This window comes from Onychostruthus taczanowskii, unplaced genomic scaffold (genome assembly GCF_017590055.1).
Source record: "Onychostruthus taczanowskii isolate IOZ18803 unplaced genomic scaffold, ASM1759005v1 scaffold24, whole genome shotgun sequence".
NCBI classification, from domain to species: Eukaryota; Metazoa; Chordata; class Aves; order Passeriformes; family Passeridae; genus Onychostruthus; species Onychostruthus taczanowskii.
The window spans coordinates 8,515,462-8,542,507 of NW_024499684.1; the positions used below are offsets into that span (position 1 = coordinate 8,515,462).

At 61.3% G+C, this 27,046-nt stretch overlaps 3 protein-coding genes and 2 non-coding genes across 14 annotated transcripts in view; all 5 read right to left on the bottom strand.

Annotated features, from left to right (window-relative positions):
• Nucleotides 1-9: 9 nt before the first annotated feature.
• On the bottom strand, nucleotides 10-3,781 carry LOC121336477 (heat shock protein beta-7-like). The gene is made up of 4 exons (XM_041405642.1): nucleotides 3,688-3,781; nucleotides 1,834-2,064; nucleotides 867-1,018; nucleotides 10-344 (listed from the first exon to the last, which is right to left on the bottom strand). Exons 1-4 carry the CDS (start codon nucleotides 3,764-3,766, stop codon nucleotides 162-164), a joined length of 645 nt encoding a protein of 214 aa, XP_041261576.1. The 5' UTR covers nucleotides 3,767-3,781; the 3' UTR covers nucleotides 10-161.
• FAM131A (family with sequence similarity 131 member A) lies at nucleotides 3,766-7,967 on the bottom strand. The gene is given in 7 exon segments (XM_041405641.1): nucleotides 3,766-4,211; nucleotides 4,587-4,715; nucleotides 4,925-5,107; nucleotides 5,358-5,451; nucleotides 6,180-6,304; nucleotides 7,867-7,910; nucleotides 7,912-7,967. Coding segments are annotated over 7 exon segments (1,077 nt in total).
• Nucleotides 7,968-9,721: 1,754 nt separating this feature from the next.
• Nucleotides 9,722-27,046, bottom strand: part of EIF4G1 (eukaryotic translation initiation factor 4 gamma 1) — an 18,094-nt gene continuing 769 nt past the window's right edge. Inside the window, exons 2-34 of one of the 10 annotated variants that reach the window (XM_041405634.1) lie at nucleotides 26,718-26,778; nucleotides 25,356-25,464; nucleotides 25,172-25,258; nucleotides 24,242-24,262; nucleotides 23,545-23,718; nucleotides 23,092-23,191; nucleotides 21,244-21,356; nucleotides 20,084-20,176; nucleotides 19,938-20,004; nucleotides 18,697-19,578; nucleotides 17,634-17,722; nucleotides 17,245-17,431; nucleotides 16,745-16,878; nucleotides 16,355-16,474; nucleotides 15,990-16,163; nucleotides 15,713-15,910; nucleotides 15,306-15,452; nucleotides 14,974-15,210; nucleotides 14,793-14,897; nucleotides 14,253-14,406; nucleotides 14,048-14,145; nucleotides 13,845-13,947; nucleotides 13,623-13,725; nucleotides 12,760-13,016; nucleotides 12,552-12,667; nucleotides 12,213-12,385; nucleotides 11,955-12,080; nucleotides 11,790-11,871; nucleotides 11,475-11,573; nucleotides 11,226-11,360; nucleotides 11,056-11,137; nucleotides 10,839-10,979; nucleotides 9,722-10,723 (exon numbers count right to left, since the gene is read on the bottom strand). In XM_041405634.1, the coding sequence (XP_041261568.1) occupies nucleotides 10,542-10,723; nucleotides 10,839-10,979; nucleotides 11,056-11,137; nucleotides 11,226-11,360; nucleotides 11,475-11,573; nucleotides 11,790-11,871; nucleotides 11,955-12,080; nucleotides 12,213-12,385; nucleotides 12,552-12,667; nucleotides 12,760-13,016; nucleotides 13,623-13,725; nucleotides 13,845-13,947; nucleotides 14,048-14,145; nucleotides 14,253-14,406; nucleotides 14,793-14,897; nucleotides 14,974-15,210; nucleotides 15,306-15,452; nucleotides 15,713-15,910; nucleotides 15,990-16,163; nucleotides 16,355-16,474; nucleotides 16,745-16,878; nucleotides 17,245-17,431; nucleotides 17,634-17,722; nucleotides 18,697-19,578; nucleotides 19,938-20,004; nucleotides 20,084-20,176; nucleotides 21,244-21,356; nucleotides 23,092-23,191; nucleotides 23,545-23,718; nucleotides 24,242-24,262; nucleotides 25,172-25,258; nucleotides 25,356-25,430 (4,854 nt within the window). In that variant the 5' untranslated portion in view covers nucleotides 25,431-25,464; nucleotides 26,718-26,778 and the 3' untranslated portion in view covers nucleotides 9,722-10,541. Of the gene's footprint in view, nucleotides 10,724-10,838; nucleotides 10,980-11,055; nucleotides 11,138-11,225; nucleotides 11,361-11,474; nucleotides 11,574-11,789; nucleotides 11,872-11,954; nucleotides 12,081-12,212; nucleotides 12,386-12,551; nucleotides 12,668-12,759; nucleotides 13,017-13,622; nucleotides 13,726-13,844; nucleotides 13,948-14,047; nucleotides 14,146-14,252; nucleotides 14,407-14,792; nucleotides 14,898-14,973; nucleotides 15,211-15,305; nucleotides 15,453-15,712; nucleotides 15,911-15,989; nucleotides 16,164-16,354; nucleotides 16,493-16,744; nucleotides 16,879-17,244; nucleotides 17,432-17,633; nucleotides 17,723-18,696; nucleotides 19,579-19,937; nucleotides 20,005-20,083; nucleotides 20,177-21,243; nucleotides 21,357-21,616; nucleotides 21,819-22,496; nucleotides 22,647-23,091; nucleotides 23,192-23,544; nucleotides 23,719-23,883; nucleotides 24,079-24,241; nucleotides 24,263-25,171; nucleotides 25,259-25,355; nucleotides 25,465-26,717; nucleotides 26,779-27,046 lie in introns of those variants that run through there. The other 9 variants (XM_041405632.1, XM_041405630.1, XM_041405631.1 and 6 more) reach the window with 9 other exon arrangements.
• Nucleotides 16,238-16,312, bottom strand: LOC121336726. The gene has a single exon (XR_005952813.1). It is a non-coding gene; the product is annotated as a small nucleolar RNA SNORD66 (small nucleolar RNA).
• Nucleotides 17,513-17,589, bottom strand: LOC121336725. Its single transcript, XR_005952812.1, has one exon. It is a non-coding gene; the product is annotated as a small nucleolar RNA SNORD66 (small nucleolar RNA).

Below are 27,046 nucleotides of genomic sequence, written 5' to 3' on the forward strand. Positions count from 1 at the left end.
ATATTTATATTAATTTAATAAAAGGACTTTATAAACAGAGCTGAAGCACTGTGGGGCTGTGAGGTGGAGAAGGGCACAGCCAGTGGGCACCGGCTGAGCTTCACCACGGTGCTGGGGTTGGCATGGCTCCGGGCAAGGAGCCTTTTGTCACGCAGAGCCGCTCACAGCATGGCCTCGCTGCGGTGCAGCAGCTGCGGGCGCTGCCCGGCGCTGGCGCGGCGCCGGACGGTGATGACCAGCGTGCCAGCCTCGGTGAGCGTGCAGCTCACCGACAGCGGGTCCGTGTCCTCGGGCAGCTGGCACTTGTGGGTGAAGGTGTCGCAGACGGTGCCATCCTCAGCCACCTGCGGGGAGGCAGCACCGGCGCAGTGTGCCATGGTGGGTTCCACAGCACATTCCCAGGTACCCCAGTGCTCCTAATGGGCAATCCCAGACACCCTGACTCTAACAGGGAGTTCAACAGGAAAGATCCCAGTGACGCCAGGGCAACTCCCAGTGACCCCATTGCCAGCAGGAAGCAGGCGTCTGCTGCCCAAGTCTGGGCTTGTGGGTAAATTCCAGCTACTCCAGTGCCAGCAGGGACTGTTCCCACTTGCCACCTCCAGCAGAGAAGGCAATGGAGCAGGAGTTCCCAGTTGTCCCGTTCTCAGTGAGGACAGTTCCCAGTTACACCAGCACAGGACAGGTGCAGTAGAGCGGGAGTTGCCTGTTGTCCCATCACTGGGCACAGCTCCCATTTACTCCAGTGCTACCAAGGGCTATTCCCAGTTGCCACCCCCTCCCTGCCACCCACAGGAGGGGTGTCACGGGACAGGACCCCCGCTGTGCCATGGCCAGAGGGGATGCTGCCCCCTCGGGTGCCTCACCTTTTCTGCCTGGATGGCGACATGGCAGTTGGAGGTGGTCACCACAATGTCAGGGGGCTCAAACTGGCTGACGTCGGCCACCACTTGGTAGGTGTCACCCTGGGCACGCACCCAAGTGCCCAGGCTGCAGGGGTACATGGCACCTGGGGACTCTGTGGACAGTGGAGTGCTGCTGGGCATGGGGCCACAGTAACCAGGGGCTGGGCACTGGGGGCTGTGGGAGAGTCTGGTGACAGTGGGAGAGGGAGGGCTGGGGGTAGCAGGTGTCACTGGGAGTTTGGGGATATTGAAGGTGCTGGGGAATTGCAGGGGGAACTGGGGGTCCCAGGGGTAAAGGGGTACTGGGGGGGTAGTGGGTGGTCTGGAGGCACCTGAGAGCACTGGGAGATTCCAGGGGCACTGGACAACCTGAGGACAGCAGGGAAATGGCACAGGAGGGTGAAGACAGTGGGGATGACCACAAAGGTCTGGGGGGAGTGGGCTAGGGGGGAGGAGGACACTAGAGTTACTGGGGATGTACAGGAAAGGGGGGGCCTAGCAGGTGACATCAAGGGGTGTGGGGCACAGGGGAGCTGAGGACATACTGTGATGGTCTGGGCTGGGGAGGAAAAGCTATGGGGGGTTGTGGGAACAAAAGGAGAATCAAAAGGGTCTGGGGAGGGGAAGGAGGCAGCATGGTGGTCCTGGGGACAGCAGGGACAATGGAGTTATTGGGGACTTACAGCGGGAGCACAAAAGCATTGGGGAGTAAGAGCTGGAGGGCAGTCCAGAGAGCCATGGGGCACCGGGGGGCAGCCAGGGCCCCCTCTGAGCCCTTCCAGCCGGTGCTGGGGGGAGGGTCCCACGCTGTCCCCAGGCACAGGTCAGCTGGATAACCCTTGGAGGGCACCATCCCCAAGGTAGCAGGGCTCCCCCAGGGTAGCAGGGCCACCACACCCTAGGGCCCCCCGCCCTGCACACCCGGTACCTGGGTACCCAAACGCCTCCTGTCCCCGTGCCCCAAAGGGTGCGTGCCGCCGGTCGCCCTCGAAGCGGGGCTCGCCGTGCCCCGGCCCGTAGGCGCTGAGCAGCTCGGCGCGGTACGTGGAGGCCGAGCTGAGCGATGCCATGGCGCCTGCTGCCCGCAACCCCGGGGCCCTGCCGTGGGGAGGGTCCAGGCCCGCCAGCCGCCACCGCCAGATGCCCATAATTAGGCACCCTGTCCGCAGGAATGCGAGATAAGGGACGAGGCCTCCGTCACCCTGTGGGGCCGCGGATGGGGATGTATCCCTGCCACCGCTGGCTGCCACCCCCATGTCCCCTGGGAGGGGGTGCCCCCCACCCGCAAGAAGAGGCGCCCTGTGCAGCGCTCGCACAATTGACTTTATTCAAGACCTGGCAGGATGGAGGAGGGGGTGCCACGGTGTGGGCACCCCACGGATACTCCACAGGCACCGCCACGGCGGGGCGGGGGGCTCAGGCAGCTCCCGCAGATATGCACACGCGTGCACATGCCCATGCGCTCCCAGGTGTGCACATGCACACACACACAGAGCAAAGCCCCCCAGCCATCCACAGGCACCCCGCTCCCCCAGCCCACCCCAGCACCGCGAGGAGCATCCGCTGCCCCGGCAGCGAGCGGCAGCGGGCGGCAGGGAGCCAGCGGCATGGCCCCTGCAGCCCCTCGGTGGTGCAGGGCAGGGGGCCAGCCCCACAGCGGGCACCCCATGGCAGGGAGGGAGAACAGGAGCTGTGCCTGGCAGGGGTTGGTGGGGGTGCTGGCAGATGCAGGGGAGCAGAGGTGGGTGCTGGGGGGGCATCCCGGGGTGTGGGGACAGGGAACAGTGACTGGGCTGGGTGAGGAGCAGCATGCAGGGGGAGAGTGGCCCCACGAGAACACGTGCCATGCGGGAAGGGGCGCGCAAGCGTTGGCAAAAACTGGCATTCCTCCCCCAAATGACGTGCCTGGAACCCCTCACATGGGCTTGGGGGGTCCTCGGGGGGGGTGCCACCCCCAGCCAGGATAGGGGGGGCTGGCTGCCCTTCATGTAGGCACTTGGTTCCCTGCTAGGGGTGAGTGACTTGTCGACAGGGACATCAGTCCCACGCCCTACCCCCTCTCTCCACCCTGCATTGCCTCACAGCAGACTTGGGGACCCCTGGCCGGGCTGACCCCCTTACTGCAGGGCTGGAGTGGGACCGCTCTTCTGGTGGCCCAAAGCCCCCAGCCTGGGGGCCTGCGCCCACCTGGCCCTGCAGACTTCCTGTGTCAGCCCCACGCAATTACAAAAGTATAGAAAGTCCCAGCACCGCAGCACACCACAGCCCCCCAGCACCCCTGGCACCCCCACAGCACCCCTCCAGCAGCTCCATGCTCCAAGGCAGCAGTTCACAGTTTTAAACTCGGTCCAATAGAAGATGGCCAGGGAGAGAGGAGAAAAGCCCTTCCCGCACCAAAACCCCCACCACCACCCTGGCTTGGGGTGGCAGAGGCACCACAGGATGATTGGAGATTTTCAGCCATGCCATTGGGGGAGAGGGAACTGTGCCCAAAAGGGGAGCCCAGGGTGGTTTGGGGGAGAACATGCGGACAACCAGCCCCACTTATTTAGTCTTGTCAGTTTTTGGGGGCACATCTGGGCATCAGGGCAGAGGACAGATTCCCCCAAGCCCTTCCCTGCGCCCCTTCCCTGCTCTCATGCAAAAATCCAGGAGGGCAACGATGTGGCCAAGCAGGGCCGGGGCACAGTGGGGGCACACTGGCTGGGGGGGCTGCAGTGGCCCCCGGACCCCTCCTGCACCCGGATAGCGAGGGGGAGCAGCGGCAGGGCCTGTCCCTCACCCAGCGTGGGGTCTGGCCAGAGGGCTTCAGCAGGGGACCTGGACCCCCACCAGGAGAGGCAGGGCACCCCAGGAGGCATCAGGGCTCTTCGGCCTCCTCCTCCTCCTCCAGCGATGCCACCCCGGAGGAGGCGACGTCAGAGATTTTCCGGCGGAGTGGGAAGTCCTTGCTCAGCACCACCTCGTCCTCCGTGGGCGAGAGACAGGCTTCAGCGTAGGACACGGAGTAGAGGGAGTCCTGGCACCGGAGCCGTGCCAGGCCCCGCAAGGCACTTTGGCTGGCTGGGGGCGGCAGCTTGGGCAGCAGCAGGTCCTCTCCCCCCAGGGAGCCCAGCAGTTTGGCAGTGAGTTCGGAGGGGGACACCATCTCCAGGCTGCAGAGGCTGGAGCAGAGAGTCTCAGGGGAGAGGGTGTGCGAGGAGTCGCTCTCGGGCTCGCAGGAGCCGTGCCGCACGCCCAGCTGGCACAGGTGGCCCTGCAGCAGGTCTCGCAGCAGCGCGCTGGCGGGCATCGTGCCTGTCAGCTCTGTGGGAAATCAGGATGTCTGGGTCAGTCCACAGCTGAGGGTGCCAGGGATGGCAGCTGCCCCCTGCCCTGTGCACCGCAGGTTGGGAGAAGTCCCGTGCTCGCTTCGCCCACAAATTGTTGCATGCGTGGCACTGGTAACCATCAAAGGAAAAGCAAAACACTCTCTGGCACCACCGAGGTGTTGCATTCAAGGGCTTCCCCATCCCCGGCTTAGTACTGTTTGCCAGCGTGCAAGGCAGGGGCACTGCCCTGTATGGGAGTGACCAGGCTGGGGAATGTGCCAGGCAGTGGGCATTCCATTCCTTTGTCCCTCAGTGGTGGGACACCCACACCAGCAGTGGGACAACTTTCCCACTTCCCCACAGCACTTACCGGTGGGCTGGGAGCTCTCTGTGGAGGGCATGAAGTCCTCATCGTAGGACTCGTCATTGGAGTCATCCCCATCCACTGAGGACCAGGCTCGCAGCTTGGCCTCAGCAATGGCAAACTGCTCCGCCACACCTGGCATGGGACAGGCACTGATCAAACACACGCAGGGAGGTGCTCCCAAAATCCCACTGCCCTGGCACGTCTATGCTCACAGTGCCATGGCATGGATGGATGGATGGATGGATGGATGGATGGATGGATGGATGGATGGGGACCAGCCCACCGCCCCAGCCCAGTGCCGCAGTGGGGACCAGCCCTCCGGCCGTGCCCGCGGTGCCTACCGGCAGCGAATCGCGCCTCCTGCTCGCCCTCGCTCAGGTGGCAGTAGGAGCTGAAGGCGCTCTCCAGGGCGGAAGGTGACTCCACTGGCTTGCACCAGCCCTTCCACTCGATGAGGTGGGCAACACGGCCCTGGGCCATGGCCGTCGGCTTTGTCACGTGCTCCTTCACCACCTGCGAGATGCCTATGGGATGTGCCCTGATGTCAGCATGCCCTTGGCACCCCAAGTCCCCACCACAGAGCCCATAGCCCTGGGACCCAGCACCCCCTACTTCCAGTCCATAGGACCTGGCACCCCCATGCCCTCCTCTTGGGTGCCACCAGTAACCCACTGGTCTCCCCTGAAACTCCAGACCCAGGACCCCCCAAGATGCCCAAACTCCTCCCCTGAGGAGAGCCCCCTTTCCCAGATGAGCCCCTGGGTGAACAGTTACCGTGCAGCGAGGAGCGGGCCAGGGCAGCGATCTCCTGGATGGTCAGCGCGCGCCGTGACTTGGGCAGCATCTCGACAGTGTCCTCAACATTGACCTGCCAGAGAGGGCAGCGTGGTCACAGCCCTGGCACCATTTCCCTTCCAGGAGCCCCACACTCCAGGAGAGGGCTCGGCACTGCTTGGTGCCCACCCCGGGGGGCCTGGGGTGTTTGTGCACACACGCATCATAGGCATGGGTGTGTGCAGCACACCTGCACATGTAACTGCTGAGGTAACCACATGTGCCCACACACACAGAGGCAGCCACTCAAACACACAAACTGACCACAAACACACGCCTGCACACTCACACCTGAACGCCACTGTACACACACGTGCACCTGCACGCTTGTGTGCGCTCACATGTGCCCGTGCCCTGTGCTAGATGGTGTCACACACACGTGTGTGCCCGCCCCAGCTTGTGCACGCACACGTGCATGTGGAAGACCACCTCAGCCCAGCTCCCCAGCACCCACTCCCTGGCAGCACACACCGTGCCAGGACATCCAGCTGTATGTCCCCATTGCCATCCCGGCCATGCCAGGCCCTGAGCCCATGGCCACGGGGGAAGCGATGTGGGATTTGGAGGCGCGCAACAAATTGCATTGCCATGGCAACGAGGCACCGTGGACTGATTTCTCCCAGGATACAGCCCGGCTCATGGCTGACGTCAGAGCAGCCCCGAGCCACTGCGAGCTGGCAGGGCCATGGCCAGGACGGGTGCCCTGCCACGGGGTACGGGCACATGGCTACCTCAGCCGGGCATGGCCGGGCTCGGTGGTACCTGGAGGAAGTCCTGGCTGTCGAAGGAGGCCTGGCGCACCAGCCGGGGCAGCGGGCGGGCAACACTCAGGGGTGACAGTGCCTTCACCTCCTTCCACTCCACACACAGCGTTGTGTCCACGGCCACTGCAGGAAGAGCCGAGGCCAGCCTCAGCACCTCCATTTCCCCAGCAGCCCTCTCAGTCCTCCACCCACTGACCCTGTGGTGGCAGCTTCTTGTCCGGTCTGAGACCAGACACAACTCGTTGCTGCAGCACTGGTGACTCACGCCCGGGCAACTCTTCCGCCTGTGTCAGCGGTAACGCACGTCCCCAGCCTGGCACTGGGGACCAGGCACCTGTCCCAGCTTGGCAGCTGCTCTGGGAGGGGTGGGGGCAGCTGGACCAGGCTGGACCGGGCCAGGTGCTGGGTGTGTGAACAAAGGCAACACTGGGCCATACTTGCAGGGGGATGCTGCTCCTTCACTATTTCCAAAATCCCCATCTCCAGTTCCCTGCTGGGTCAGGTGGGAAAGGAGCAAGAAGGGATAGGGTCAATAAAAGCACCTGCACCTGTCTTTTGCCACAATGGCTTGACCTCTGGGCACTGGCACCTCAAATGGATGGATGCTTACACCCTCAGGCACTGGCTCCCAAGAACTGGGGCCTCCTGCTCCAGTTGCCATGAAAGGCCAGTCCCAAAGGGGCCAAGACAGGGTATCTCCCAAGAGCTTCATTTCCCCTGCACCAAGGTGGGCCTGGCTGACATAAACCAGCTGTGAGGAGGGATACAGGGAAGCTGAAAAGTGCTGCCTCCCACCCACATCTGAGGGTACACCCTGGCTTCCTTGGGAAATTGCAGAGAGGATCGCCCCCACTCCCAGCTGTGGGCAGGGGCACCCTGTGGTGACATCCTAGCAACAACACCCCCAGGGCCCCTCCGGCGCTCTGCAACACTCTCAATGCCGTCCTAGCCCCCGTGAACCAAGCCTCCAGAACTCCCTCTGATCACAGCCCCCATCCCTCCTGCAGCACCCCCAGGACATCTGCAGCACCCCCGCCGCACCCCACACACTGCAGCAAACCCCAGCCTCCAACTCCCCCCTGAACGACTCTGTCTGTCTCATAGCCACCCCAAAACCTCTCAGGACTCTAAGCAGTACCCCCATCCCACACTCCTTTCCCAGTCCCCTTGCACCCCCACCCCCAACCTCCAGCTCCCCCAGAGCTGCAGTCCAACCGCTCCAATCACCCCAGCCTCTACACATCCACACCCCCCATATCTCCCTGCACTCCCTGGGCCACCCAGTGGCCCCAGAGCAGCACCCCAGCTCCCAAACCCCCACCCATCACCCTTTATGTACCCAAGTCCTCCAGAGCCCTCAAGCTCTCTGCACACACAACACACTTAGATACCCCAATTCTCTCTCACTTCCATAATTCCCTGTCCCCTAGAGCCCTCACAGCCTCCCAGTCCCCATACACACCACGCCATCCCCTGGATCCCCCTCAGCTCCCTGCTCTCCACCTTCCCGTATCCCCCAGCCTCCCTAGTGCCCCACAGCCCTCTCTGTCACCTCCAGCCCCTCGGCCGTCCCCATCAGCCCCGCACACCCCCCTCCCCACCCTCAAGTTCCCCTAACACCCTCCATGCCCCAGGAGCCCCTATTCCCTCAAGTCCCCGCTCCCATCCCGGTGTCGCTCACGCACCGATGGTGGTTTTGGAGCCGATGCAGCCCATGCTCCCGGGGGGGCCCCGGTGCGGGCACTACCGCCGGCTCCGCGCCGCCCACATCGCCCCCCGGCCGCATGGGCGGCCCCGGACAGCGCCCGCGCCCCGCCGGAGCCGCTGCCGAGCCGGGCCGGGCCGCGGTACCGGAGCCCCGAGCAGCACCGGAGCCCCGAGCGTGCCTGCGCCGGGCCGGGAGCAGCACGTCCAGAGACGTCACTGCTGGGGGAGGAAGAGGAGGGAGAGGGGGAGGCGGGAAGAAGAGGAGGAGGAAAAGGAGGAGAATGTGCGGGAGGAAGGCTGAGAAAGAGAAGGCGGAGGGGGATATGGGATGAGGGAGAGGAAGGAAGGGGAGAACGGGGGAGAGGGAGGCCGGGAGGAAGGGGAGATGAGGAGAGAGGTGAAAGGGGGATGAAGGCAGCCGGGGAGGATGAAGGAAGAGGGGGGCTGAAGGAAGAGGAAGAGGGGGATGGAGGAAGAGGAGGGGGCGCGGAGAGGAGGAGGATGGACGGAGGAAGAGGAGGGGGCTGAGGAGGAGGGGAAGAAGGCCGGCCACCGCGGAGAGCGCCGTGCCAGCACCGCGGACAGCGCCGCCCCTCCCGGCCCCGGCCCCCGTACACCCCCGGGGGGACAAGGGCTGGGACCCTGCAGAAACAGGGCACCCCTCAGCCCCAGAGCTGCCTGCCCCGAGGGCCCGGTGGTGCGGGAGGGAGCACACAGCCTCCCACCCGCATGGAACTGGGCTGGGGACAGGTGGCTGCAGGCTTTGGAGCATCACGTCTGACAGCAACGGCCCCTGCAGGAGATCGGGGCCAGCGCTGATGGGTCAAGCCGTGCTCATTCTGAAACATACTGATGGCAATTAATGCTGTGGTACCTTTTCCCTGGCACAGGAGGGCACTGCTGCAGTGCCACCCTCTCTTTCCCTTGGCAAGCAGGTTACCCCAACAGCTCCAAGTGCCTCTCTCCCTCCTTACTCACTCATTCCCAGGCAGGGGGAGTTCCTGTCCAGTCCCCATCCCGAGGCCTTTCCCTGCCAAATGCTTCCCAGCATTAGTGATGCCAGGGCTGCAGCTCAGACAGATCAGCCTCTAATCTGGGGAACAGCCTCCGGTTAATTATTCTGTACCCTTTGGGCCATGGCCAGGGTGACTCAGCAAGAGGCAGCCCAAGGCAGCAAAGACCAGCCTCTAGTCCCAAGGGGGACCAGCCTTTGTCCCCGGCAGGGATACCCCACAGGGGAACTCCAGCAGGGGCCAGCTGTGCCCCATCTCCAACTGCAAGACAAGGCCAGGAGGGGCTGATAGAAAAATGCCCTCCCACGCTGGAAGGTGTAGGGGGCACCTGGCACAACACCTCGCATCTGCTGCCCCAAGGAGACCACACAGGTTCTGCCACTCATGCCTGTGGGAAAAGGGACAGTAGGGGACATCAGGGCTCTGCTTCACAGCCAGGCTGCTGGCAGGGCTGTCCCTTCCACCTCCAGAGATAGCATAGCGGGCAGTGCCAGCAAGGGGAGTCCAGGGGGCCTGGCTCCAGGCACATCCAAGCCTCTTTCACCCTTCCAGCCCTGGAGTGGGGGGTACCTACCTGGCTTGCAATGACAGGGGAGGCTGGTCCTTGCCCATGCTCAAGGCTGGCACCCCCACACCAGCCCAGGCACAAGGGACATAGGAGGGGGGGTCGGCAACAGCGGCACACGGGGCATTATTTAGCAATGTTCTTTTATTTCCAGTTTTAAGGTGAAAAGATGCCTTTAAATCTTCAATTAAATACTCCATAAAGAAAAAAAAAAAAGGCAAAAAAAAAAAATTATTTACAAATTCACGTGACCAGTAATTGAATCCTTGTTTTAATAATTACACATGCGGCTCGTCACATCCGGCGCTCTATAAATACAGGGGACGCGGATGAGGGGGCCGCCCTGTCGCTTGCCCAATTGTGGCCTTAAACGTTTGGGAGGAGGATGGGGGCTTTTGGGGTCGTGGAGGGGACTCAGCCTGGCCCAGAGAGAAGGGGCCACCCCCCCTCCTCCCCGGCACCCTCCCCAGGTGTCAGAGCAGGAGCTGGGGGGGGGAATGATTTATATTTAAAATTTAAAAACCATAGAGGGGAGGGGTCCAGGCAGTGATGGAGGAATAGAGAGAGGACAGGGGAGGGGGAGAAATCACGCTCCTGTCCCCAAACCAAATTTAATAAGTTTATATATATATAATCTCTCTATATTTCATCAAGAAGCGGGGAGAAGAAGGAGGAGGAGGGAGAGGAGGGGAAAGATATGTCCCCATCCCATCCCCCCCTCTCCATGACATGAATCCAGGGGTGCTCTGCCCCACTCCCAGAGACCTGGTGTGCCTGCACTGGGAGGGGGGCGAGGAGGGTCCCCAAGGGGACCCATGGCAGCCACCGCCTCAGTCAGCATCTGTTTATTATCATCATGACAAACTCGTACAGGCCTTACAAACAGAACCAGGACAGAGGAAGAAGAGAGAGGAGAACTGAAAAAAAGAGAGGGGGGCTGCAAGGGGCAGAGCAGGTCCCTCAGCCCTGGCATCAGCAAGTCCATGGGGGCCAGGGGTGGGAAGGGATGGAGTCACTCCCCAGGGTGCCCCACTCTCTCTCCCCCCTTCCTCCTCCTCCTCCTCCTCACAGCTGCTCAGTTGTTGTCCGACTCATCCTCAGCTTCCCGGAGCCAGGTGAAAAAGGCTGTCACCGATTTGAGAGCCACCCCTTTGCCCTGCTGCTCAGCCGGGTCCTTGCTGGACTCCCACTTGTAGAAAGCCTCCTCCTTGATGACGTCCTCATCGTACAGGGCATCAAAGAACATCCGCAGCAGGTCTGGGGTGGGGGGACAAAGGGGAACCTCTACTGTTCTCCAGCCACCAGCCACCCTGCAGGGGTGGGGACACATTTGCCACCCTCTCCTCAACCCGCCCACACCCACGATACTCACTGGGAGGCTGGTCCAACTTCACCACCAAGGCTTGCAGGGCATAGAGTGCCTGGAGCTCCTTCTGCTCATCCCGCAGGTACTTCTGGAGCAGCTTGGCCTGGTTGCGGATGACCATGGCGTCCACACGGTACGGGTTCTCAACTGCGGGGCACGGGGCGTGAGAGGGGCAGTGTAGGCAGGGGCACCCCCACCACTCCCACCTCACCCTGGTACTCACAGACAATGGCCAAGTGGCACACAGACGTCATCAGGGCCCTGATAAACGTGTTGGACGAGACCTGCTGCTCGCTCAGGTTGGCCTAGAGGGGGGAGGATAAAGGATTGTGATCTGGAGAAGGAGCCAAGAGGGAGCCTCCAGACACTCAGGCATTGTGCCCCCACCCTCACCTCAATCCAGTCGTATATTCTTTGGTTGTTCGGGTTCTCCTTCAGCAGTTTGTCCATTTGCTTGCACAGCTCCTCTGAGGTCAGCTCCTTGCGGCTTGGCATGTCTGAGCTGTCCCCCATCGTGTACTCCAATTTCTGGGGAAGCAGGCAGAGAGAGCTGTTGAAGGCAGCACAGGGGACTGCCACTCTCACACTGCCCAAGGTCTGCATATGGCCCACCTCTGCCCCTTGCTGCCACCAAGCCCCCACCTGCTCTGTGACAAATTTGTTGACATCCTGGTCCTCAGGCAGGAATTCCTTCCAGCTCAGGCCCCCATCCCGCCACAGCTTTCCTGCAGTCTTCTGGCCCTGTGGGACAGACAGTCGGCATCAGCACAGCCCTCCAGGGAGGAAGATACTGTGGTTTGGCCATGCCAAACACATGACCCAGACACTGAGAGGGACGCCCCTCACCATCTTCTCTTGTGGCAGAGGGGTTCAATCCCCACATGCCCACCCAACCCCCAAGTAGGATGCCAGTCCTTGAGACAGCAGCCAGCAGACACTCAACCCCCATGCACTTACCATGCCCTTGCACAACAAGCCCAGCACCTCGACCAGCAGCGTGGTGGCCTTCCCAATGGGCACCAGGGGCTTTGTGATCTCCCTGTGTGGCACAAGAGACCTGGGTGAGCTACCTGCCCCAAGGAGGACTCCTGTGCCAGCCCTGCTGAGGAGCACAGCCCTTACCTGAACAGCTCCTCCATGGGGATGCCTTCCTCTTGCAGGATGGGTGTGATGAGCTCAGCCAGGTACAGCCAGATGTGCGGGATGTCAATCTCCATGTCCTCTGCGATCTCCAAGATCTCCCGCAGCCTGAAGAGCAGAGGGAGCTGTTAGGATCCAGCAGTCCCCATACCCTTGGCTAGGAGGGACCTCAGGATGTCTCAGTGCTGAGTCCTACTCAAGGGAAGGCCAATTCAAAGCCAGGCTGCCCCAGCCCCTCACCCTTTGTAGTACTGCTCCTTGGAGAGCGTGCCTGCCTTCACCAGCTGGCAGAGCAGGGCTCCCATGTGCTCGCGGGAGATGGTGCTCCTCTCCAGCGTGGACTCGATGCCATTTTGCACAAAGATGTAGAGCGAGGAGGAGCTGCCCAGCTCCTGCACACACTGCAGGGCCTCCTGCAGGGAAAAGGCAGGGTCAGTACTGCCCTACAACCAGCTCTGGCTCCCCCCTTCCACATCCAGGCACATGCCCAACAGTGCTACCACACAGGAAGGGAAGCATATAGCATGTCAGAGGAACATGTATGGTCTGTTAGAGTGCTTAGCCACCCCCTTCTCTCACCTTCATGTCATTGATGTGCAGGTATTCCTCTATGATCGCCTTGGATTTCTTCTCCAGTTCCTCTTCCGACAGCGCGGGCTTGGTGGATGCTGCAGGAGGTGTTGGCTCTTGTTTAACTGCAAGAGAAGAGCAAGGATCAGGCACCACCTGGGACAGGCAGAGCTGCAGGTGCAGCCAGACCCTGGGATATGGCCCCTCCCCAGCTCACTGGTCTCTCGGCTCCGGTCCCGTTCCTCCGTCATGCTCGCAGCCTTGCGCACGGCCTCGGGGCCGCCCTGCTTCTCCCGTTCTCGGCTCCTGTCCTCTGTCTCTTTGCTGAAGCTCCTCTTGGTGAGGGCAGACCTGTTCCTGTCTACTCTCTCCCCCCGGTCAAGACGCTCTAGACGGTCACTGCCCTTCTCCGAACGTGACTCCCGATCCCCTCTGTCCCCAGCCTTCTCCGACCTGTCACGGCTGGAGCTGCTCCTGGGTGAGAGAAAGACACACAGCGTGAAGAACCCATCACCACCCTCCCTGACCCCGACTGTAGAGCTGTAAGGTAAGGCTGTGCCACTCCAATCCCCACCTCTTCTAGCACTTGACCAATTCTTGGGGGAAAACTTTTTCCCTATTTCCTCCCTGTTCCAACTCATACTCTTTTCCTTTTACTCTGCTCCTTGGCACGGCTGAGCATGGCTGCCTACCTTTGTTCTACCCACACCTTCCTTCTGATGCAGACTGTGGCAAAGCGCCCCTCTGTTTTCCTCTTCTCCCAAACAAATCCAAACTCCAGCTCTCTTTGGGGACCTTGCACTCCCACCCATTAATGTCTACCCAAGGACCCCCAGGCCAGACCAAGCACTTGGGGTGGTCACCCAAGTGTCAAACAGTAGGGAGGACACCCAGGGTGAGGTCAACCTTCCTTGCCACAAGGATTCACCACTGACTCTGAGCTCCCTCAAGGCATCATTTTGTCACAGGGCAAGTCCAGATACTCTTAACTTGCCTATGCATTGATCAACCACAAGACTCAATCAGGGGCTCTCCCTCAACCCCACACACCCATTCACCAAGGCAGGGCTGGCCCCTCACCTCTGCACCACACGGCGGGACTCTGAGCTCTCGGCAGGCATTGACTGCTGGAGCGCTGAGAAGCGGTTCAAGGTGCTCGTGGCTGGTCGCCCTGAATCAGATGCTGGGTGTGAAAAGAGGGAAGTCTCAGAGTTCGGCAACTCCCTTGTAGAGGAACTGCCAGGGGAAGGATCACCCCTCCCACTCTGTCCCACAGCATGCAGCCAGTCCCACACTGCCTACCTGAATCTGCGGGCTTCGCGCCAGACCCTCCGCTGCTGCCTTTGCCCCAGCTCAGCCGCCCACCCGGTGCAAAGAGCTGGTTATTGGAGTCGATGGATCCAGGCTGCAGGTGGAGAGAGAGACAGTCAGACCTGATCCCCCCACCAAGGCAGGACCTAGGCCAGGCAGCCAGCTCGGCTGCCACACCACACCCCCAGCCTCACCTTGGTGATCTTCGTTAACCGGCTAGTGTCAATGGGCCGGTTGCCCTTGCTGATGGGCACTGTGTTCCAGCCATCATCTGCAACCAGGCTACTGCGCCCTGAGCACAAGAGGGACAGTCGTAAGGTGCAGACCAGCCTTGAGCAGAGTCCAGCAGGAACAACCCATTCGTAGCAAACTCAAGTGCCCCCAAGCCCAGACACTCACCACCAGAGGATGGCCCAGGGGGTCCTCTCCTCTTGTCCTTTGACATGAGCTGCTGCACTTTGATGTGTTCCCGATGCTCCTCCATCTCTGCTTCCTTGTGGATCTGATCGATGGTTTTGGGGCCCTGGTCTCCTCGCCGCGGCACCCAGCTATTCTGCAGAGGGCAGGGAAGGAGGGAAGAGGGAACTGAGATGGCTGAAAGATGGAGGGAAAGGGATTCCCCCCTCCCAGCCATCCCACTCTCAAAGTTTCAGATTGATCTCCTGTCTCAGCCATCACCGCTCTCCATGTGTTGTGGCAGCTTTTGGCACAAAAAGGCTCAGGTTCCAGAGCCCCCCTGCATTAAACAGCCGCCAATTACTGTGTGCCCACTACCACTACCATGATAACCAAGAGCAGGGGCTAGCATGGTGTCTCTGGGGCTGGCCACAACATCCACCTCTCCCTAGAGGGGACACATGGATTGCTGGCACTCAGGAGGACAGCAACTACAAGACACCAAACAGCAGTCCCCAGGCAATTGCATTCCATGAACCTTACCCTTCTTAGGTCAATCACATCTTGCAGCATGAAACGGATTCGGGATGATGTCTTTTTCTCTTTGATGATCTTCTCCATCTGATTGAAGTACTGATCCATCCTGGGCTATAAAGGGACAGAGCCATGGTCACATTCCTCCTAAAGGTAAGGGAAGAGGCAAGTAGGGCAGGGCAAGGAGTACCTTGGCTTTCTCGAAGTCCAAGTCCTTGCCAATAGTCGTAAGCAGGCGGCAAAGGCACTCAAGAGACTCCTCATCGTGGTTTTTGAGCAGCTTCACCACGCAGTCATGCATAATGGCCTCTGTCAACATCTTCAGTTTGAAGAGCTCTCCAATGAACTTGATGTTGCCCAGGGATCGTCGTCGGGCCTTGTCCCGCGCCTCCTCCAGCTCATCCTTCATGCGCGCCTTCTCCTCGGGCTGCACGAAAAGCCCCAGCAGGCCAGTTCAGTGCCCAGAGCCAGCCCAAGGACACCCACACCAGCCCTCAGCAGCAGACTCCCACCACAACTCACAGCACTGGCATCATCCATCTCCTTCTGCCGCTTCTCAAAGATCTCATCATCATCCTTGTCCTTCTCAAACTCCTTCTGGCAGCGGTTGAGCAGCAGCTTGCGGAAATTCACAGTCACTGTGGGCTTGTCTGTTGTGGGCACTTTAAGCTGCAGGGAGAGGTACAACCCCGAGAAAGAGCATGAGTTGTGTCTCCCCCAAAAGCTGGGCAGCTAAGGTGGCACTACTCAAATCAGGCAAAAGCCATCCTACAACACTGTGATGCCCTGCTGAGACTCTGAACTTGGTCCTCCATCCGCATACCCCAGTTTCCCGCTGCACATGGAAGGACCTGCACACTACTAAGCTCAGCTGAGATGGCCAAAAAAACCTTGCCCGCTCAACAGGAGACCACCCAGCTTCTGCTCACCCCCATAAGGCAACGGCACATGTTAGCATAGGCAACAGAGAAGTTTGGCTCCGAGATGGCCTTCTCGAAGACGAGGTCGATGACACCCTTGAGCCGCTCCTCCGTGTCGATGGACAACTCCATCACCTGCTTCATCAGTTGCTGGAACATCTGGGGTGTCAGCTTGTTGAGGATGCTGCGGACACGGCGGAGCAGTTCCTGCAAGAGCAGCAGGGTCAGCAAGAGCTGGGCACCCTTCCCCCAGGCCCTTCGAGTGCCTGCCCCCCCCAGCTCCCACCTGTGTCTTGATATTCTCAGGATCCTCCTCCTCGGAAGCACGTTTGCTGCTGGGTTTCCAGGCCTTCTCGGCCTTGTTCAGCTTGACATCCTCATTGAGGGACACAGTAGCAATGATTTTGCGGGGCTCCTTCCTCTGGCTCTGCTGGGAGCGGCGGGGACCCAACCCTGAGGGCTGAGACATGGAGAAGAAACTCAGTTCTCTGCTCTGAGACCACATGAGCTGGCTCCCAGATGTCCCCAGTCCACCTACTCAGATCCTCAACTCCATCATGGACATCAGTGGCCCAGACACAGCGGCTCGAAAGCTTGATCATCACAGAGAGGCAGAGCAGGATGGCAGGAATGAAGTGAGGAGATACTCACCAGGCCCCGGTTGCCCATGACAGGCCGGCCAAGGTTGGCGAAGGAAGGGGTGAAGTCAGGGCTGCAGTTCATGCTACTGATGCGGATGGGGTCGATTGCCCGCAGTGGGGTTTTGTTGGCCTGCGAAGGTACACACGGCTGAGGATGCCCGGGGGCAGAGGAGCGGGATGGATCCATCCCCCAGCCTCAGCGCCGGGACAAGGAACTGGAAAAAAGGCCCCAGAGGTGCCCCCACACCCACCAAACCCAGGCTCAAGGGTCACTGCAGATGCAGCAAAGGACCCTGAGCACAAAATTAAGTCCCTGCCCCGCTTTCACAAGGCACAAAGAGGAGCCAGATCCCCACCTAACCACCACCCACAATTCCCAAATTTCCAGGGCCGCACCGACCTTGTCCAGCACCACATCTGTGATCTGGGGCAGCCCCTCAGGTTTCTGCATGCTGGCAAAAATGAACTGGAAGCCCAGCAGGAACTCCCGGTCATATCGCTTCTTCTCCTCAGGGTTCAATGGCTTCCATTGCTCTGCAGTGGGGGGCAAGAAGGAGACTCTGATGTGGCCTGTCCCATATTCTCCACCTTGAGCTGTGGCAAGTCTGGGTCCACACAGGGACAAGCGAGGTGAGATGTAGACAACCACAGAACTGCCCCAGCCTGGTACACCATGAGCAAAACCGTGCACGCCTAGAAAGCCTGATACCACCAGCTCCCTGCCTCCTGCCAAGACCCTTGTGTTGGGAACTCTGTTCTGCACCCCGTGCCAAGCTTGGGGACAAGATGGGAGGAGAATGTGAAATTTAGGACAGCGGGACCATGCCACCCACACCTTCCCTACTGCTGGGTCCAGAGGTGGTGGCTGCCAGCAGAGGACTGTGCCCAGGCACAGCTCACCTTCCTTGTAGCCATACTTCTGGCCAGCAGCCTTGCCCTTCTCCGGGGCCAACTTGTCTTCCTTCTCCTCCCACGTCTCTTCTGACTCTTCCTGTGGACGGGCAGGAGCCACATCCTCTGCTTCACTGGCAGGGGCAGACACAGGGGGCTTGTTCTCCGCCTCCGAGGCACTATCACCAATCTGAGACTGCAGCAGGGGGGACAGGGACAGCAGTCACCCACACGAGCCTGTTCCTGTCCCCTTCACCCCACTCCTCGGTGTCCACCCCACCTCAGATCCTCATTACCATCACAGAGCATCAGTGGCCCAGACACGATGGCACAAAGCAGAGTTCATCACAGGAGGAGATGGGACACAGGGTGATCCCCAGACAGCCCAGGACACTCACCTCTTTAAAGGCATCCAGCAAATCACCTACTGCCTCCTTCTTGTTCAGCTCCTTCATCCTTCGTTTCTTCTTTGGCACCGACATGGCGACTGGGAGGAGAGGCCGGAAGGTGAAAGACAGGAACCCTCCCAGTCCCCAGCACCCTGACAATAGCTATGGGGTCACCAGCAAGGCCCCAGTAACAGCAGGTGAGCTTCAAGACGGAGCCACAGGGATGTGGTCCTGCCACCCCATAACAGCCCCCATCCCCAAACACACCCCAGTTTACCACGTGCCTCGTCAAAGCCTCCCATGCACACCACTGCCCTAGTGCGTGCTCCCCATCCTGTCAGAGGATCCCTGCACACACTGCTCTACAAGCAGCCCTTACAGGGACACTCCCATACAAATCTCCGATGCCATACACACTCCCCTCCCTGGCACCCCTATACACCAGCCCATACATGTGCTCCCCAGAAACATATCTGCACCCGGGCTGCCCTCCTAGAGCACTCCTGCATCCCCACCCAAGGCACTCTATATAAACACATCCTGTGAACCCATCTTCCCCATCACTCCTATGTAACCCCAACACTGCTGTGCGAGGTGCTTAAAGAAAAAAAGAGAAACCCCAACACATCCCCAGGGCACTTTCCCACTTTCCTCAATTACCCCTGTGTACCTACACAGCATACCCCTACACAGCATGCCCTACATCTTCCCTGCCAATCCGCCACCTCCCAGTGTCCTCAATTACTGGGGGCAATCCTCAGATACCACCCTGATGCATCACCCTACACCTACATGTAAGACATCACATAAAACAGACTTCCATTCCCTGTGACATTCCCCACACAGAGCCCTCTATATCCACCCCATACATCACCACATAGATGTACTCCCCAGACATCTCCCTGATCCCACCATCCACAGACACCTTGTCCCTCTCAGCATCCCATACCTACACATCCTCTATACCTAACCACATCTCCCTCTCCAACACCCTCCCTGTACCTCATGCCATGTGATGCTCCCCACCACCCAACACCCACCCTGGCGCACCCTGCAGCCCAGCATTCCCAACCTTGTGCGGTCGCCTCTGAGATCTGCGAAGGGGCAGGGGCTGGGCTCGAGCTTCGCTCCTGGGTCTCACCAGGGCCTTCACTCTCTTCCTCCTCCTCCTCTGCAGGTGGGGAGGCAGGGGTGCCAGGCTGGGCTGGCTCCTCAGACTCTGAGATAGGGCTGACATCCGACTCGGGCTGCTCCTCACTCGGCTCCACTTTGCTGGTGCCCTCCACACCATTGGGCAGGGGCAGCTCTTCAGGCTGGGCAATGGGGGAGTCCAGGGTGGGCCCAGGCACCGGCTCAGAGACCGGCGCTGGCTGGCACACGGGCGCCTCAGGGACCGTCTCAGGCGTCTCCTCCAAAACCCCATTGGCCTCAGCAGTAGGCTCGGGGCAGGGCTCTTCCCGGGGCGGTGGGGGGCTGGGGGAGGCGGGTTTGGCAGGCGCTTCAGGAGCCTGTGGTACAACGGGTGGTGGCGACGGTGCAGCCGGCACCAAGGGCACAGCTGGCATCGAGGGAACAACGGGCACCGGCGGCACCTCAGGGGGCACAGGCTCCTGCAGGCTGGGCTCCGGGAGGGGAATAGCAACCTCCTCCTCCTCTTCCTCCTCCTCCTCCGCAGCCACCGTGTCCATGTTGGGCGCGGGCACAAGGGGCAGCTCCGCAGCCCCTGGCACTGTAGTGATGGCGCTTAACGTCTTTTGCGGGTCAGGTGGCGCCTCGCCCTGCTCCGCTTTCGTGTCCGTGTCCACAGGAGGCTCCATTGGCACCAGCGTCACAGGCGAGAGCACCACGGGCTCCACCTCGGGGATCAGGGGAGGGGGAGGAGACGGGGATGCCGACTTGCTGGGCTCCAGGGAGACGGGCTTGCTCACCACCAGCGCAGGCTTCGGGCGGTCATCTGCAAGGTGGATGGCATTAACGAATGACCCTCTGATTCTCTGCTTGTCCCACATTCCTCCCCAGATCCCTCTATCTTCAGGAGACACAGGGACAGATATGCCAAGCCACATCACAAATGTTGGATGGGGACAGCGGAGGTCCTCCAGTGCCCAGAGGACAGCCGAGTATACAGTCCCCCCACAAACTCTCCTGCATCCAGAAAGGTCCCCAGGTATGCAGGGATGGCCTCCCACCCCACAAGCCTCAGGAGAACTACGGAACAGTGGGACTGACATTTCACTTCCTGCATAGACAACACCAGGGAACCTTGCTGCAGCCATGCCAGCTGGCACACCCTGCCATGGCACGGGCACTTACCGGGCCGGACAATAACTGCTACATGGGGGGTCTCTCCATTGGCCTGGGGCTCCAAACCGCTTCCAGCCTGAGGGGACAAAGAGGGAGTTGAAGAGGGCATGTGCACTTCCCTCTGCCACAGCTGTGATGTCAGAGGGTCCACTTACCTGTGGAGGGGTGGGGGTGGATGAGGTCCTTGCTCCAGACATAATTTCTTCTGTAATGTCTTTGCCGCCTTGGTTGGGGTCTCGTATTCGGATCTGTCCAATTATCAGAGCAGAGGGGAGAAGCTGTTGCCAGAGTGCAGGATACAACACACAGGCCACCCCCTTTCCATGAGCCCAACACCCCACAGGACACCCTTCTCCAAAGGGAAAAGGAAGGTACAGTCACTGCAGTGCCTGTCCTGGCCACGCAGTTTGGGGAACAGTGAGTGCCACATCCCCTCACCAGAGAGCACAGTGTCCCACAGACAGTGGCCTGTTCCAGTGCCTTGCAAATCATCACAACAGGCAGCTGGAGCCAGCAGGTCCCCAGGCCACTGCCCATCTCCAGAAGTGGGGGGACCCCAATACGTCACTGTGCCGGCACAGGGGTTGCAAGGACGCCCCCTCATTTTGGGGACAATACAGGGGACTAGCCTCAGTACACAGAAACCACAGTGAGCTCTGTGCCACCCCAGGCACACCCTATATGCCCACAGCCTCACTTGCCCCATGTCTGCCATGGGTGCAACACAAGCTATAGGGCACCCTGCTGCGGGGTGACTGGAGGGGGACACATGGGTCTTGCAGGGACTACAGCACAGGGCAAAGCGCAGCCACGAGTCTTGTCCTCTCCACCTTCTGAACACAACCTGCTCCCAGAACACCAAGTGCAGAACTCAACCCACCTCTGATGACAAAATGCCAGCATCCCACCTCCCAGTGGCAACCCCTGCCTCCCAGCACAGGGCCATGCCGGCAGCCACCCGGCTCCCCGCTATAAATAGGCCCCATGCGAGGCCTCTGAGCACCGGCATCTCCGGGAGCAGACAGCAGTTGGCAGCCGCGGCACCCCCACCCTCCCGGGAGCTGTGACTCAGCACAACGCTGCCCGCCGGGACGACCAAGGTCGCCAGCACCCACCGTGCACCCCAGTTCCCTCGCTAAGCCCTCCAGACTATGGGGAAACAACCCAGTGCCAACCCTTTTCCCTGGCATGCCGCACCACATCCCATCCCACACACCACCAGCACCTGGGGCTGACACCATCCCCCTCCTGCACACCCTGAGCACACCCTCTTGCACATGAGTACCCCCATGCCTAGAGGCAGATGGCTCCTTACCGTCTTGCGTTCTCGTTTTGGGGGGATCGGTGGTTGCTGGCTCACAATGACCTGGGCAGTGGGGACCCCCGCTGGGAACTGCTGCACCCCCTGCGCCGGGTAATACGCACCCGCTGAAGGAGAGGAGACAGCGTCAGACCAGCCAACCCAGATCCTCCAAGCCTGTCCTGAGGACTCCCTGATCTCCCAAACACAGGGGTCTGTCAGGAGCCCGAAGAGCCCTTGCTGCTCTGCAGCGAACCCCCATCGCATCCGGCCTGGATTGTCCCAACCCGCCTGACAGGCCTGACCGAATTCCTTCCCTGTGAAGCAGAGAGCGTCCCCGCGCCACCCCCACGCCCAGCCAGGCCCCGCAGGCATCCACCATGCCCACCAGCTCCACGCCACCAAGAGCCCTGCCTGGACACTCGGCCATGTCAGGTAAAGTTGTCCTGGCTCTGCAGCGGCTGCCTTCCTGCCTGCGCCCTTATCTCCCCAGGGCCAGCACCAGCCCGAGGGCGGCACCAGGCAGCCTCCATTCACACCCAGGCTGAGGGGCTCAGGCTCCCTGTGCAGCCCGAGTCCCTAGCAAGCCCAGCCCAGAGGAAGGATCTGTGCTGAGGGACAGAGGCAGAGCTGGACCCCATCCAGGGCTGGCACAACCCTCAAGAGGTGCTCCACTCCTCCCAGGGCATCTGTGAGCACCACCCCAGAGCAGTGCCACAGGGATATGGGTGTGTTGGGACAGGCACAACTGGGTCCTGGCCCCCTCTGGCTCCAGCACGTTCCCTGCTGCACTGACCCCGAAAGTCAACCAAGGTGCTCTGGTGACTGCCTCATCCCTGAGTCAGGGACCCTCCCTTTGCTCAGGGGACTCACAGGGACGCTGAATGGACCTCACACATCAGGATGGGCTGGGCTTAGGGGGAAGGAAGGAGACCCTGAGCTGCCTAGCCCTGAAGACCAGACAGGAGACCCCATCTGATTCATTTGTCAAGGGTCACACCATGTCAGGTCACCCTACCAGTCCTGTGGGCAAGAGGCAAGCGCTGCCAGCTTCCCCAGGAAGAGCCACAGCCGCCCCAAAGCAGAGGCTGGGGGTACACCAGTCCTGGAACCCCAAAGAGATACCCAGGGCATGTCCCAGGGCAGTGCACAAAGGTGCAGCAGTGTCCTGCCCCAAACACAGGAGACAGCCACAGCCAGGGGCCACCTCCCTCCTCTGAGGGGCTGGCTGGGCCCTGAGACAAGAGGGAGGGAGGCCGGGCACGTACCTGGCTCAGGAGAAGCCCATCTCTGCCCTGGTTATGCTTTGCTGCTGTGCCGGGGCCAGGCCAGAGGCCTCGGCTCACATTTCTGTGTCTGCTGGGCCTCCCGGGGCCAACCAAGCCTAAATATAGTCACAGCCCGGGTGGCCACATGCGAGCAGGGGGAAGGAGGAGGGGCTGCTCACATCACACTCCCCAAGCACCAGGAGGGGGCAGGCACGGAGCACCCCGGCTCAGCTCCTGGGGAGTCGGAGCTGAGGGGGGTCAGCAAGCACTCAACTGCTCACCACCTTGACAGCAAGTGAGGGGGAGCAGGGGATAAAGTCTGCCCCAGCCCTCCGCCAGCAGAGTTAAATATTAAACAGCCCCAATTTGGAACAGGACAGGGGTGAGTGCACTGGTACAAATGGACCAGCGGGACATGATGTGCTGCTGGGCAACAAGCAACTGTCCCCAAAACAGCCTGCAGTGGAGTCACAGAGTCAGCCCCAGTCAGCTGTGTTCAGCTCAGCAGGACACACACAGGCCAGGGGAGCAAAAAAATGGGGAAGTGCTGGGACTGAAAGGGCACCAGGGAGCAGAGAAACCCCTCTGTCTGTACCGTAAGTCCCGAACTCTGTGGGGCTGGCTCCAGGATAAAAACTAGGGGCGCCAGGTTGGACCGGGTACTGTTGGGTCGGGACAACGTATGTGGAGCGACCCTGAAATAGAAGAGAAGAAAAAAAAGTCAGTTAAGTCCCCTGCAGAGCACAGACATACCCCCAAAACACTGACGTAACCCCAAACCTGACTGTGAACTAGTTGGACACCAGGGCAATGAGCAGGAGACAGGCAGAGTAGACACCAGGTGCCCCAGAGAACTGTTGGGGAGGGGACCAGTACTGCCTGCTGCCTCTCTACAGAGCCAGCAGCATCATGCTCAAATCAGTGGGTGCTCAGGGTCTCAGGACCCCTTCCACCCCCCCAGAACAGACCTGGGCTCCAAGCCCAGGCAACACCTCCCACCGGTGCCCATCCCAACCCCCTCCCACAGAGCCCAAAGCACAGCCCTCACCTGTCCGGGAATGTAATAGGCTCCTTGGGAAGGTGTGTAGGATATCTGGGAGGGTATCATCATCACCTGGGAAGCAGCTGGATACACATGGGCAGGAGGGCCGGGCCGAGCCGTCGTGTTACTCTGCACGCGGGACGCACTGGCGGGAGGCTGTGCCCTGTTCTGGTAGAAATGCTTGGGGAGAGACGGGGCAAACCATCAGCAGGAGCTCCAGCACCTTCATCCACCACCACCGCACACCAGGGGAGACACCAGCCCCCCCACTCTGCCGGGATGCAGCAGAGCCTCGGCAGCCCACAAGGCCACCCCCCACCCCGGCACCATCCTGTCCCCATGCACCTGCGGGGCCGCCTGAGTCCACCCGACCCAGCTCATGCCCGGCGCGGCCCCGGCCCAGCCCTCCCGGGGCCGGCAGCTCCAGCGCCCGGGGCCGGCCACGGCCGCACGCAGCTCGGCGGCGGCGGGTCCCGGCGTGCTCTGCACCGGCTCCCGCGGTGGATGCTGGGACCTGTAGTCCCGCCATGCCGGAGCCGGACAACATGTGGAGCTCCGTATTCCCACCCCGGCCAATGCCGTTCATCCCGACCCAGCTTGTCTGCCGGACAAGAGCATCCCCGCGAGCAGCAGCTCCAGCCCAGCGACAAGTGGGCAAGGAAGGGTCCGCGCACGCACCCCCGGGGCAAGGAGAAAGCGTTACCTGAAGAGACCTGAATCCTCCCTGTTAGCAAGCGCACGCATACAGAGGGAAAGGGGGAAAGAGAGAGACAGGAGTTACTGGCACTGGGACAGGGATAGCAGAGGAATGGACAAGAGGTCAGGGAGCCCTTTGCCCTACGCCCAGATCCCAAATATACTGAGGTCCCCTGTAGGGACCTCCCAAGGGGCAGGGATGGGTCTGATGAGCTCCCAGACAGCACAGCCACGGATGTCACCAGATCTGTCCCCAGCAGCTCCTCCACAGAAGAGGGCTGATGGAGGTCCAGAGCCTTGCACGTCACTGCAGGGCCTTGGGAGACCAAGCAAAGCAGGGAGGAAGATGAGGAAGGGCACAGGCAGAAGCAACAGCCTGGGCCAGAGTTAGCACAGGCATAGCCACATGCTGCAGGCTTCATGCAAGGAGGAAACTGGGGAGACACTGCAGAGAAACCTACCCAAAGTCGAGCAGGCATCCCGCACATTCCCCAGAGTCCAGGGTCCCCACATGCTCCCCAGCCCCCTCATGCCCAAGGTGGGTGTTTCTGTGCAGTGTCGGGGAAGGGTGTTCAGCATGCAGGGCAGGGGAAGCGGGTTAGTACCTGCTGGTGAATAGCCCGAGGCCCTGCTGGAAACTGAGAGAGGAGGAAAGGGAGGTTTGGGGCAGGGGAGGAAGGAGAGAAGAGCAGTCACTCTGTGGGCATCCTCACTGGAGGTGCCTGCCCTCCCACCCCAGGGCCAGGAGGTCCTCAGGTAGCAGTCGTGGTCCAGATCATGGGCTCATTCCCCCTTCACAGGCACACACCAGGCCTGAGGGGGACCACATTGCTCCTAACACCCCTGGGTTCCATGGCAGTGTGGGCTACTCAGCCGGGAAGCAGAAAGCTGCTGGATACCCCTTACCACCCTCTGCAGCTCTGGACAAAATCCTTACCTGGCGCGGCTGAGAAGGCGTATTCATTTGTGAGGTCGGTGCCGGGTTAAAAACCACAGGTGCCGTCTGACCAGGTGGGAACGTCGGCTGGAAGAAGGCAGGGAGGGAAAGAGATGGTACCACAGCCCTTGGCACCAACTGGGGAGGCAAATCTGGGTCCCCCAGCCCTGCAGGGGATGGTTACCTGCGGCAGTCCGGGAGAAGGGGCAGGGTGCGGGGCAGTCGGGGCTCCTCCTGTGGGCTGTGGAGCTTTGTTCATTTCATGGGGTTGTGCATAAGGACCCCCTCGCTATCTGCAGGAACAGGGACAGTGGACATAAGCTGGAGATAGCAGCACCCTAGGCATCTGTCCCCTGTCCATGTCAGCCCTAAAATCTGCAAGTCTCCAGCCCCACAGCCTACCAGTGTAAAGCCAGGCATCAGCCATGCCCCACAGACAGCATCCCACCAAGGCACAGACCCCCAGCCACCTCATCCTGCCCCACTGGGACACTGGGAAGATGGGGTAGGTACTGCCCAGCAACCCAGCCTGAGCAGATCCTCACACCCTTCAGAGCAGACCCCTCTACTTGCCCCAAACCCAACCATGCCCACCAGCAGGACTGACCCACCCAAGGTGACCCCACAAAGCCTGTCTGGGCCCTACACAAAAATCCGCACCAGCGTCCATGATTTGCCACCAGCACCTAGGCCACCACTAACTCCGGGGGGCTGGGTGGGCCGGCGGCACCCCGGCGTCAGCCGTGCCCAGCTCCACCCCGGCTGACCTACTAAGCGCTTCCCCCGGCCGGCCAAACCTGTTCCTGCCGGTGGCGCCGGGTCCCCAGTGTACACCACAAACGCCTACCAGGGAAGGCAGGGAGCAGCTCCCATGTCCCCCCACGGCACCGACACTCCTGCCCAGGGGAGTCTGCAGCCCCCCGCCACCGCCAGCACCCAGGCAGCCCGGACACCTTCCCGGCTGTCCCAGGAAGGACTTGGCAGCCAGTGCCGCTCTCCCCGCCCCAGTGCAAAGGCCGCCGGGGCAGGAAGGAGAGGCAGTACCCCGCACACTGCCGGGGGTCCCCTGCACCCCACAGCACCCAGCAAGCCCGCTGCCGGCCAGACACACAAGGGAGCAGCCCTGGTGCCTCCTGTAATCTGACGCCTGGACGCGTCAGCACTGCCGGCCCCCAGCCCCGCTGCGGGCACGGCCCGACACGTCCCACCAACACTGCGAAATGGGGCACCCCAATCCCCCCAGGGCTGCGCCTTGGCATGGGGGTGCCACCCCATCACAGGGATCCCCCGGGCCACAACCCCAGTGGAGATGAGCCCTGCCAGGGTTTCAGGAGGCGGCAGGGGCTGGGTTGCACCCCCAGTGCTCCCCCCGGGCCCCAAGCACCTGGCACAGACAGCCCGTACCTGAGCCAGCTTAGCTTAGGCCTTGAGACCCATCACCCCTAAACAGAGGAGGAGGATTGTCTCACAGGGGACAGGGACACCCGGGGACAGCCAGACCTGGTCTCCTCCACCAGACAAAACCGGGAGCGAGCAGGATACTCACCCCCCCGCGGGAAAAACCTGGGCCGGCTGAGCGGGCCTGCAGAGACCGTTCATCCGACTGACTGGGAGAGAGGAGGGAGGGGGGAGAGAGAGAAAGAGAGATCAGGCCGAGCCCCGCGGGGGGAGCCCGGCCTGGCCCCGGCTTTGCACTGGCCCGGGTACCCCAGCAGGGCTGGGGAATGCGGGTTCCGTCCCGGGGGGACAACGGGGCACCGCCGCGGCTGTTTGTAATCGGAGTCGCCGCCGCCGCCTCTCCTGCGCCGGGAGCGGCCGGGCCGCGGCCTGTGCTGGGCCCGCCGACGGGGCGGGGGGTCCCTGCCCGTGGTGGGG